Source organism: Octopus sinensis, linkage group LG9, assembly GCF_006345805.1.
Source record: "Octopus sinensis linkage group LG9, ASM634580v1, whole genome shotgun sequence".
Lineage (NCBI taxonomy): Eukaryota > Metazoa > Mollusca > Cephalopoda > Octopoda > Octopodidae > Octopus > Octopus sinensis.
The window spans coordinates 93,238,785-93,251,779 of record NC_043005.1 but is presented as its reverse complement, the minus strand read 5'-3'; the positions used below and the strand labels follow the sequence as shown (position 1 = coordinate 93,251,779).

Sequence of the window (12,995 nt, the reverse complement as noted above, 5' to 3'; positions counted from 1 at the left end):
GTTTACTTGATCTGGCATTTAGTCTATGTAAACAAACACCAGTTATGAAACAGTGGAGTAGGGCGAGATAAACACACAGATACAACAGGTTTCCACACAGTTTTGCCTGCCACATTCACTGAGCTTCAGTTGGCCCAGGGTAGTAGCAGAAGACACTTGTCCAAGGTGCTACTGAAACCCACACGACCATGCAAGTACCTATAAAAGAAACTATTCAATACAAGTTCTGTTCACTTACCCAATCTAGAATGAGGATTTTCTCCACTTTCATTTTCTCCCGTAGTTGTTTGGCCGCAATAGCAATAGAGTTAAAGTAACAGAAACCCCTGCAGGAGAGACGGAAAGAAAAATCACAAAATGGACAAATATTTAAACATGGATTGTATAATTAAATCAAGTAATTATATACAACTGCTTTAATGAATTTCTAGGATTATAACAAAGGAAAAAAAAGTGTGTGTGTGTGTGTGACATTTTATCTTTCTATTATCTGTTACTTGTTTTAGTCATAGGACTGTGGCCATGCTGGGGCACCACCATTATGTGTTTAAGCGAACAAATCACTACCAGAACTTATTTTTAAATCTGGAGCTAACTGATCTCCTTACTAAGCACTAAGTTACAGGGACAGAAACAAACCAACACCATTTATGAAGTAGTGGTGGGGGGACAAACATAAAGACACACACAATGGCTTCCACACAGTTTCCAATCTATTAAATTTCTTCACAAGATAATGTTCAGTCTAAGGCTATAACAGAAAGCACTTGTCCAAAAAGCTGTACAGTGGAACTGAAACCAAAACCATGCGGCTGCAAAGTGAGCAGCTTAACCACCCAGCCATGCCTGCACACACACATACACGGTGGTTTAAATATTACCAGAGTACAAAGTGTGTTCTAATAGAACACCCACATTTAAGTGGTGGGAATAAATAGTAAGGCACAATATTTTTGTTTATTTTTATGGGTAGTTATATACAGGGTGTCAGCGATAAGATACATTTTATTGGTAATTCATGAGATTGTGCTACTTGGAAAGTCCAAGTTGTTTAAAATGTGGCCCAGCATCAACAGATGACCTATGGTCAAAATAATCGTCTTGGAAGATCATTGATTACTTTTCAATACAGCACCACGTTTAGTTTATTGTTACAAGAAAAGGTTGATGTTTACTTTGAGGTTTTGGCTTCAGAGCCTTTATCAGATTGATGACAACACCAGAACTGAAACTTCAAAGGAGCTGTAAACCTTTACCTTGTACACGCACACACACACATGAATAAGGTGTGTGTGTGTGTGTATGTGTGTGTGTGCATGTATCATCATCATCTTTTAACGTCCGTTTTCCATGCTGGCATGGGTTGGATGGTTTGACTGGGGTCTGGGAAGCCAGGAGGATGAACCAGGCTCCAGTCTGATCTGGCAGTCTTTCTACAGCTGGATGCCCTTCCTAATGCCAACCACTAAGAGAGTGTAGTGGGTGCTTTTTAACGTGCCACTAGCACAGGAGGCTGGCTACGACCACGAGAGAGAGAGAGAGAGAGAGGTGGAAAGGGAGAAAGTTAGAGCAGGAGTTTTCAAAAGAATGTTACACTGTGCAGACTACTTACATAGCTTGTTGTGCTTCTGCATGATGACCTGGAGGTCGGACAACTGCCATGCCATTCTGTGGAAATAAAATACTGACTTAAAAGTTAAACACAACAACTGAGAATTATTACAATAAATAGCAAACTATGGTTCATTAGGAATGATAAGATGGAGGAGAAGGTGAAGAGAAATATGATGAGGTGGAAAACAAGGATGAAGAGGAGCTGTTGTCAGCATCCTTGCTGCCAACACCATTCAACATCTGCTTGTCCACGGTACCATTCATTGGGTTGCAACATCTGTTGCATGTTGTGTTGCTATTCTTGTTGATCCTCTCTCTTCTTGTCTACGAAACCCAACTAACACCTGACCATTTCTTCTTCTAGATCCTTCTTAGTCTTTCTCTGCCATGACAAGATTCTACTGTTGGCACATGGCATCTTCCTTTCTGGTAAGTGGCATTCATTTACATCACATATCTGCACCAGCACACATACTTCTCTATTACAGATATTGGGTGAGACTGTGACACTGTTCTTATGCTTAGATGACCTCATGCAAGAAGCAGGAATGTCTGATGGAAACTGTAGGGAAGCCTGTCATGTACATGTGTACCACACACACCCACGTACATATAACAGGCTTCCATAAAGTTTCCATCAACCAATTCCATTTACAAGGCATTAGTCAGCCTGACTCCAAAGTAAAAGACTCTTGACCAAGGTGTCAAAGAGTAGGACTGAACCTATGACCACACGGCTGAGAGGCAAGTGTTTTAAACCACCCCCCATCTGTTTGCCTTCCAATAAATCATTCACAACTCACTTCTCTCTTCAGTTTTCTCAGATACAAAGAAGCACAATGTTATGATGAAACAAAATATAGACTAGTATGAGAAAACATCATCATCATCATCATCATTTATCATCCGCATTCCATGCTAGCAGGGGTTGGACAGTTTGACAGGATCTGATGTGTCTAAGGACTGCTTCGTGTTCCAATGTCCGTTTTGGCAAACTTTCTAAGGCTGGACGGCCCCCTTAACACCTCCAACGAGTTCTTATTCTAGTCTGGACTGGGGGGGGGGGGCTTTTCTTCTTTACATGGCACATGCATTATTGTGGTTACTATGCAGTTCACAGGACTATGAACACTGATAGGTGGAGTGGGGTGGGGGGTTCTTGTAGAGGAATCAAGTAGGGGAGAGGGAGAGAATGACCAGCAGGAACTGAGATAATGGTGATGAGGTGCTCAGGTGGCCCTTTAAGGGCAGAAGCTGAGTAGAAGTGGGGTGGGTGGGTTGTTTGCAAGATTGTGTGGGAAAGAGAATGAGGAGTTGGGGAGGCAGACTGCCAGAATGGGTAGGGCTGAAGGATGGATGAACAAAGAACCATGTGCTGGAAAAGATAGAAGGATGAAGAGAGAGCAGGGGTGAACAGCATGAATGGTAAAGATGATACAGTTGCCAGGTGGGCGGGTGAGAGAGAGAGAGATGACATGATTGGGTAGCCTGTAGGAGCTGGGGTGGGTAAGTGGAAGAGGCAGGCATAATGCATGAGGTGAGGGTAGCACTGTAACATGAACAGGGAGGGGCACTGTAACTTAGCACTTCCAGAACTCAGTTTCACTAAGGAGGGCAAATCTTTTTGAGGGCCTCCTATCACCAGAGATCCCTTTCCTTTGTCATCTTCTTCACCAGGCTCAGAATCCTGAGGTCAGTCTTCATCATTTTACTCCATGTTTTCCTGGATCTCCTGCAAGTTCCAGCCACATGACATTTCTTTACACAGCCATCCTTGTCCACATGCATCACATGTCCAGACCAGCACAAACTTCTTTCTTGAATACAACATCTGATTCCTCTTATGCCCAGTTTTTAGCACCCTTGTACTAATTCTTTCATGCACATTCACATTGCACATCCAACCAAGAACACCCCTCAAGTCCTCTACATTCAAAGCCCATGTCTCACAAGCATGTGGCATTGCACTTCTAACACAAGCATTGTACAATCTGCCCCTCAGTCTTGGGAAGAAATCTTTGTCATCAACAGTGGCAGTCGTTCCCTGAACTTTCTCCAACCAGTTCTTAACCTGGCTGCTTTCAGAGCAACCACCTCTCTTCCTAATTACATCTCCCGACAAAAGCCATCAACTACTTCTAACGAGCCATCTCAGTATTCAAGAGACTTCCTTTCTGCTCTGCCTCTGCTCCATTGCATCCATCACATCCTTGGAGAGTCTGCTTATCAGTCTTCTACATCTCTTGTGAGTCCATAGCTTACATCAAGTACAACGCATGGAACTTATCTCTAACCCTTTTCTACATATTGAACAAGGCTATTTCCCTGAATGTATTCTTCCCTACTTACCTAAGGCCTTTCAATTCAAGGTTTAGCTTCCGTGCCAGGAATTTCTTCTCTAATTCCCAGATAGATTCAACTATGAGAACAAGATCATCAGTAACCCAGAAAGAACCAGTCTTAAACTCCTTGGTAACAGTTTGTAGGATTGGATTATGATGACTAAGAACAGGAGGAAGACTGGACCTTGATGGACTTTTAGCTTCATGCTAAATTCATGACTAAAGTCCAAGAAACCAACCAAAGAAGAATACAACCAGAAAACACAAGCAACATATGAAGATAACGTGAGTGGAATTGGAAAGAGAAGAATATAATTGTTGCAAATTAAAAAGCAATCATTTTACCTTTAATTCACCTGAAGCAACTTTAAATGCCAGTTCTATCACACAGCCTGCAGCCTGAAATATATAATCAACTCCTGTTATAACATTAAACTATTGGGTTGAATCAGAAATAATTCCCGTTTTTGGAAATAAATTCTAATGAAGCATTTTGGACTTCAAGATGTTTGAAGTTGAAATGGAAACTACCGTTTTTAAAAGAACCTCAACTGTCATCCATATTTAAGCAGTGAAAGTGTGTACATCATTGTTTAAAATTAAATTTCACTCCCGTAAATGGATGAATTGAAAGTGCACATTCCACATGTGATGTTGTGAGAGTTTAAGAATGGAAAAAACGCCACCGAAATGCAGTGTTTATGGCCAAGGTATCATTACTGACCAGCAACTATGAATTTGGTTTTCAAATTTTTGTTCTGGAGACTTGTCATTGAGAGATCAGCTCAGACCAGGATGTTCATCACACAAAACATTGGTCAACTTGAGGTTATTGTAGAAAACACTTGCCGAAGATGATGTTGTGAAACCAACTTCATAACCACACAGCTATGCTAGCCCCTATTAATTTGAGTAGAATTCAAACAGTTCTACAATACAAATGTTTATATGTTGAATAAAAAGGTGGCAGTGTGTTGCAGAGCAATACAAAAACCCAAGAAAAGACACCAAACAAGCTGCTTCCTACTTACCATGCGTGCAGCAGTGGTTGTATGAGATTCATTCCACACTGTATCAGAATCCACACCAATACCACCACAGCTGAGAATACAAAATCTCAGAGAAAGAGAATCTGAAAATAGAATAATGATCTTTTATATAACGAATCCAAGAACTGACAAAAACTGTAAAGAATTCAATAATTTCACTGTGTTTCTTTCTAATTCCAATCTATAAAAACTGTCAAGGTATGGCAACCTCTACATTTGTTTTTCAATATCTTTGTTAATAAATGAAGTTTTGTTTATAATTAAGCCTTATAGGAAGAGCAATGTTGTTGTATCGGCCCCTGCTGACCAGCAAGAACAATGTGGTTCTATTCAGTTTGAATATCTGCATGGCAATGTCTGTAGAATGAAAGAAAATTACAAGAGAGTATTTCACAGGAGAGCAGTTCCAAGATGGAAGAAATGTTCAAAGTATTTGTTCTTTTGTGGAATCTGAGCATGGATGGTGGAGTGAGAATGATAGCATTTTCAGGATAATGAAAGGAAGAGAAAAAGAAAAGTGTTGGGAGTGGGTAGAAGCTTGAAATGTTTTGGGCTGGAAATTGAAATCTCTCTCCTCTGCTAGTAAGAGGTTAGCCTTTTGTTAAACAATGAAGGCAAGTGGCCTTGTGATTAGTGTTGCAATCATGATTGCAAGATCATGGGTTCAATTCCAGTTCACTCAGCTGTAAACGAGTGGACCTCTGATGGAATGGCATCCTGTCGAGCAAGAATATTGTGTCCTGAGGTAACTGGTCTTGTGAGCCCTGGCACACAATACAGAAATGTTCAAGTGTTGATTTCTTAAATATTATTTTGTTGATTAAAGAAAAAAAAAACTGTGGAGATTTCCAGAAAAAATCTTTCTCATATCAAGGAAATGGAGGATAAGTTAAAGTGGGAATAGTTTTGTTACTTCAAGATTTTAAAACTCAGGTGTTAGTGTAATGCATCCTCAGATTGAGGTAAAAAAATTAGCAAATTATGTTAATTGAATGAGGACAGTTTGGTTATCAGGTCCTGAAAAGTAAAATTCATTACAATAAGTTATGATTGAGAAACTGCAAAAATTCTGAAATAAATTTGAAGGAAATGAATCATAAGAACTAACCAATTAGTTTAGGGTCCATTTTCTGTCTTGGGTGATTCGTTCCATACAATAATGTGTAGACTTCTGTATGGCAACTCTGTAATTCTTCCAAAGTGGCTTTTCGCGTTTTCACACGCTGTAAATAAATAACCAGATTGAGTGGAAAAGCACAACACAAAGCATCTATGAGAACCGGTTTGTTAAACTAACCCTTCCAATGTGGACGAGTGGACTTGGACTGCATTACTGAAACATCATCCTTTAATGTCCACTTTGCCACACTGGCAGAATTTGTTGAAGTAGCCTTTCTATGGCCAAATACCCTTCTTGTCATTGTTAGCTAGGTGATGGAGTGCAATATGTTCAGAGTTTGTGAGGTTATTCTAGGTGATTTTTTCTATTTGTCTTAAGGCTTTCCCTAATGCGTGTCTGACAAGATTTCAGAAACTCAAACAGTGCTTGTGAACAGTTTTCCCAAACTCATTTCAGTACCAATTTGGATGCATCATGGCAATTTAATTTCACAAATATCTTTATAATGAAATACGAGATACAGGAAGTGAAAACATTCAAACTCCTGCATGGATCGTGAACCAATATTCTAGCTGTGGCTTATTGATTTTGTCTTTTTTAGAAATTTTTTTGGTCTGTGAAAGAATACAAGATAGTCTAGCCAAGTTTTAGCATTTCTGTGATTGCTTTGCACAAAACTATGGCTTTAAGTAGAACAGAAAATTCTCATCAAACCTTTCAAAGCTAGCATTTTTGGAAACAAAAGTTTACAGAAGGCTGCATAGGAACAGAGTTATTTTAGAAACTCCAGTCATCCTATATTTACCTCCAGCATTGCTTTGATCCTTCACACCATGCAGTTAAGTCAAATCTGAAGACCCAGTTTGAGACTGGATTTGTACTGATATAGGGAACTTTTGGAAACGTGCAAAGGATTTTGCATGCCATTATGTTAAATGCAGCTCTAATGAATTCTGATCAAAGGAAATTGCAAATGATAAAATTGACTCTGAATTAAGTCAAATTTTAATACCTAATTAATTTAGTAGTCAAAATAAAATTTATAACCAAATTCTTTTAGTGATTAACTGGCACTGAATTTTGCTGGCATTTCAAAAGTGTAGCCTCATCCACCTATTGTAGTCTTTAGACAACAAAAATATAACTGCTAATTAATACCTTTAATCATAATAAAAAAAAAACTCCATTGGAGTTTTTGAAGGCTGTAACCCAAAAACAGTCATAAGGGAGATACCTCCTGTTCACTGTGCAATAGCATGAGTCAGGTTGACTCAATCACAAATTCTAAGAGAACTGTTATGACTGTGGGACCTGTAATACTTCCTGTTTGATGGATGCAGCTGAATGCACCAAACACAATTTGATTTGTGCTGGTTACATAACATTGAAATTCAACAAAAAATTCAAATGGGCCTAGTGGTTTGGTGGAACTTGCTGAACATTTTACACCAAATGGCTGTAAATTGGAGGAAAATCTGAAGATACACACTCTCAGACAATATTCTGAATCCACTGCTCTTTCAGTTTTCAAAACAGATGCGGATAAAAGATTTCTAAGTTACTAGCACCAAGAAAATTACAGGAGAATTTCACCAGAGTTCCACAAAGCTTTTTGACTAAATGTTCTCTTTCTTGTTTTCTCTCTTTGTTACCAATTACGAACAAGTGCAACCTGATATTGGTTTTGTCTAGAAAAGAAAGCAGGATATTCCTGTTCAGATTTGGATTTCTGTATTTCTGTGTATTTTTCATTTTAAATCCAAGGAAAACTGACATGCTGTTAAAATATTGTTTGACCCAATAAACTGAGTTGACCTACATTTATTACGCAGCACCCTTCTTACTGTGAATTTACTTTTGTAAAGAGTTGTGTCAATTTTCATAAACCATCAAAGTCAAGCAAGTTGCGAAGATTGATTTTATGTTGCACAGAAATAAGAACATTTAAAATATTCCTCCAGCTACACAGTGTTGAGAACTCATTCTTTCAGTTTGTCACAAATGTGTGTGTGTGTGTGTGTGTATTAAATACAAACCTAACATTAGAGTCTGAAGACATTAGTTCTTTTAGACCAATAATGCTGGTACCAAATCGGTTACAACAAATGCAGAAAAACTACAATTCCTACCTCACATCGAGACACAAGACCTCTTTCTTGCAGACGAGACCAAATACTCTGCAAACGCCCTGCATGTTCAGGATGGGCAGAATTGTTACCACAGGAACATTGATGCTTTAACATTACAGTATCATAAGCCAGTCCTAGGAGTCAATAAAACAAAATTGTTCAATTGGGTTTCTAAATGGGAGGAAATGTTATGGCAATTCAAAGAAAACACTAACTAAATCAGAATACCAAGTTTGTTACCTTAAATAATGATTTTTACAGAAAAAAACAAGACACATAGACTCTTGCTATTTTCAACTAAGACTGTTTCTGTAGTTAATTGCAACACCAGTGATTCTTCACTCACTGTTTTACTATATCAGTAGTGAATGATTTTGTGCAGGTGTGCAGTCCTGGCAGATCTTTGCTACTGATGAAATACATGAGAATAAAAAGATTTCTAAGTTACTAGCACCAAGAAAATTACAGGAGAATTTCACCAGAGTTACACAAATCTTTTTGACTAAATGCCATCACTGCTGTAGGATGATGTTCTTCTGCTACTCATATATTTCTGCGTTTTTGAACACCATACATTCTATGCTTTTTCAAGATGAATATCACAGTTTACAAGGCTTTCAACAAAGTACTGCTTTAAGTATGATACACAAAGTGATATACTTATATATATATACATATATCAAACAGCTGTATAACTATATATTTTGAAGTAAAGAAGAATATAAGAGGCAGTGCAACCTGTAGTAAATGTATAGCGCACAGGACCAGTATCCTGGGGTTGTTGTGGAGGCATTGAGAAAGTAACCAGTGGACTGGACTGAGTGCGGGACAAAGGACGGTGATGTGATGTTCTGTGTCGTATTTTAAGTAAGTCTCTCTGTTGACCAACGAAAGATTCCCGATTGTTTTGTTTGTCTGGTTCACTGCTCTGCTCATCCATTTTAGAATCTTTGATAACAACGACATCACCATCATCAGGGTCTCGACAATCTTTCATTTCCTGGTGGATAGCAAGGAGAAAACAGATATAAAGAAATACCTGACCCCTTCAGTGGGTGAATGATGCAAAGAAACTTCTTTGGAAAACAAATGAAACAATAAAAAAGAAAAAAAAGACATGCACCAAGAACTGGGTGTAGATGCAAGGAATATAGTAGAGTTAGCTTTATATTAACTTTAATTATTACAAGAAAGTTTAGTGTAGCAACCATTAAATGATGCAGTAGTAGTAGTGGTAGTAGTAGTAGTGGTTGCAAGATTGATGGAATCATAGCAGTTGTGGGTGAAGTAACGTGTACATGTTTTGTAGGTTCTAATGTAAAAAGAAAAGAGGAGAAATCAGATGTTAATATAAAACTGTCGGCTAATCAAATGACACGAGAAATATTTTCAAAAAGATAATCAAAAGTTTGAAGAAGAGAAAGAAAGTTCCAATGCTGGACTTGAAAAGATTCCATTTTTTTTTTGTTTTTAATGGAAAGAGAATAACATTAGTAAGTTAGAAAATGATGAGTCTTTATATGAAATGTGAATATAGACAGAAGATCAAGAGAAATAGCAGGGTGAGAAAAGAACAGCAGAGTCTCAAAGAGTGCAAGAAAAACTTTGAAATTCAAAATATATGAACATTCTTCTATCTGAATCCTCAAGAAGAACTGGTAAGCATTTTCCATGAAAACTTTTTTATAATTTTTAACCCTTAAGCATTCAGATTCTCTGTTAAATGCAATGCTTATTTAGTCACATTGTTTTGACTTAATCATGCATAATCTTGTAGCTTTGAGATTTTGATAATGTGATTGTGCATTTTTGGTATGACATTGTCGGGTAAATGTGAGGGGCCAGATCTAGCTGGTGTGAACATAAAACAGGAAGAATATTTGGGCTGGAAAGGACTGGACCAAGTACTAAAAAGGGTTCATTTGTACAGGAACTTATGTCAATAACAAAAAGAAAAGAAGAAAGATCAAACAACTGCAATCATATTTGGTGACATAAAAGGAAAGTGGAAAGCTCTTAAAGAAACAAATGGCACATATCGGTCACTTAGAGCAATGGTTCTTAAAACACTTATAGTTCAGCAACTCATCTTATAAAATGGCATTTAATAACTCATTTCTTTCCCCTGTTTATTATCCTGTGCAGTATGAATGCCTCTGTTTAGACATCTGCAGATATAAATGGTCCCTAAAATTTTTATAGAAATTAATAAAAAATTTCCTATAAGTTGAAATTATGTTGGACTTTGGCACGTCATCAGACATGTTTCTGGTCACTCATAACACAATGCCTGCTTCATTTTCTGAAATTTTTGTTTGAAAATGTATATTGTGCCTAATTAAAATATGACATTAATGCTTTTCCACTCCCTTGTAGGTACATAATGGTCCCACAGAGGTGTTGATGTCCAGGTTAAGAACCACAGGAGTAGAGTCTAAAAATACAGTCAAAAGAGAAACAGAAATCAAAACAACTGCAAAGAGGTATTTTGGAAGGGTTTCTATTTAAGACAAATATGTGTGAAGACACATGGCCCAGTGGTTATGCTGTGGCATTCAGGATTGCTAGATCATGGGTTCAATTCCCTGACTGGGCAGCACATTGTGTTCTTGAGCAAAACACTTCATTTTATGTTGCTTCAGTACCCGTTTCAATCAGTGGAGAATGTTGGCCTGATTGCCTGGAGAGTGGGGCAGCATCATTTGAAGGCTAAAACAATGCAAAATGCATTGTGACCAGCGATGTGTAACAATATCTGATAGCCTGGTTGGTCACATGATCATGTGAAAAGAATATGTAACTGATGCTCGACAATAAAGCTAATGGAGTTTCTGGTCACTGATGAATTTTAATGAGGGAGAACAGTAATCAGGATTATTATTATTATTAATTTTTGCCTTTCTGTAAAACTCATTATAGACAAAACAGAGTTTCTATGTGGTTGCTCAGCTTACTAGAAATAGCAACCCAAACCTCAGCACACCTTAGTAGCTTTATAAAGATATGACGATCATGGCTGAAATACTTATGAACACTTGTTTGCTCAATCCAGGTTGATCTAGGGTTAAAGAAAATTACAACTCATACAGGTATCTTCAGGTAGTCAGTTGAGCTGCTAGAAACAGCATCAAAACAGACACTTATTGCATATTTGAACTAGTGATCATGATTGCATTGTTCTTTGGGGAAAAAGACAGGATGGTCCCAGTTGGAAAGACTTTGAACATTGTCTATTTGGATCACAACTAACCTGGGTCTAATTAACTCTTTATGTAAGCTTGTTCTCCATTTTTGTCACCCGATGTCATATACTGCAATGCCACAATTCTGAGGTGGATATGGCAGAGATGTTTGATTGTCTGATAACCAGAATATTCCTCTCATCAATGCCAGTATTATGTGGAGAAGAGTTCAAACATGAAGTTGGGGGAGTCACATGTAGAGTTTTCTTGTAGGCTCAGAGAGACCCAACAAAATACCTGCAAAGGTAGCTATATGCACTCTTACTATTATAGCGTTAAAGATCAAGGACCTCCGACATCAAGTCTGTCACCACATTGCAAAACCATTTTACCAAACATTTCTGAGGAAATCATTGTCGATTTTCTTAAATGTCCACTTCTCCATGTGCCAGAGAGAATTTGTTGAGGCAGATTTTCTGTGACTGGAAACCATTGTTGTTGCCAAACTTCACCTATTTCCAGCTAAAATAATATGTCCCATGGCCAAACATGTTTTCCATGGAAGACTGGAAATAAACAACACTTATATGACTGTGATGTCAAGACAAGGGTACACACACACAAACACACATATATATACAAAATTCTTTCAGTTTCCATCTACCAAATCCACTCACAAAGCTTTGGTTGACCTAAAGCTATAGTAGAAGAAATTTACCTAAGCTGCCATGCAGTGGGATCGAGCCTGAGACCACATGGTTAGGAAGCAAGCTTCTTAACCACACAGCCATGCTTGCATCTATATGTCATGCTATATATAGCATGGTATATAGGTGTGGTTAACAAGCTTACTTCCTAACCATGTGTTCACATGCTCAATCCCACTGCACGGCACCTCGGGTAAGGGTAAATGTCTCCTGCTACAGCTCTATATCAATCAAGAGAATGGAGAAAATTTCGAGAGCTTTTATCTCTGCCAGCATCAAAAAGTTTCCCTCTTTCTCTCCATGTGAAAGGAAGATTGTATGATGCTTGTGTGTGGACAGCAATTCTACATGGTGGTGGGACATGGGAACTGAATACAGGACATGCGAAGGGTAGAGAGGAACGAAGGTAGAATGCTGGATGTGCAATGCCAGTGTACATGTGCGACAAAGTGCCAGGGTATTGAGGGAAAAGTTGGACCCAAGAGGAATCAGATGCAATGTGCAAGAGAGGAGACTGCACTGGTTTGGTCTTATGATGCAGATGCATGTTGACAGTTGCATACAGAAGTGCCGATCATTCAAAGTGGATGGAACTTGTAGAAGAGGGAGACTGAGGAAGACACGGGACAAAGTAGTCAAGGCTGATCTCAAGACATCGAGCCTTATGGAGGAGATGACTAAGGAACAAGATATCTGGCTCATGGCTGTACTCAAAGAGACCCACCTGCCACAGCAGCAATTGGTACCAGTGCTGGTGCCATGTTAAAAGCACACTCAATGGAATGGTTGGTGTTATGAAGGACGTCCAGCCATAGAAGCCATGCCAGAACAGACAATGGAGCCAGGTGTGAC

The 12,995-nt window shown here is 38.5% G+C and overlaps 1 protein-coding gene across 5 annotated transcripts in view; it reads right to left on the bottom strand.

Moving 5' to 3' along the window:
• Positions 1-12,995, bottom strand: part of LOC115215943 (histone deacetylase 4) — a 335,866-nt gene that overhangs the window by 14,893 nt on the left and 307,978 nt on the right. For all 5 annotated transcript variants that reach the window (XM_029785321.2, XM_029785323.2, XM_029785322.2 and 2 more), the window contains 7 exons: positions 8,993-9,254; positions 8,255-8,388; positions 6,114-6,228; positions 4,988-5,088; positions 4,302-4,355; positions 1,613-1,668; positions 239-326 (listed from right to left, as the gene is read on the bottom strand). In XM_029785321.2, coding sequence (XP_029641181.1) covers positions 239-326; positions 1,613-1,668; positions 4,302-4,355; positions 4,988-5,088; positions 6,114-6,228; positions 8,255-8,388; positions 8,993-9,254 — 810 coding nt within the window. The remainder of the gene's footprint in view (positions 1-238; positions 327-1,612; positions 1,669-4,301; positions 4,356-4,987; positions 5,089-6,113; positions 6,229-8,254; positions 8,389-8,992; positions 9,255-12,995) is intronic.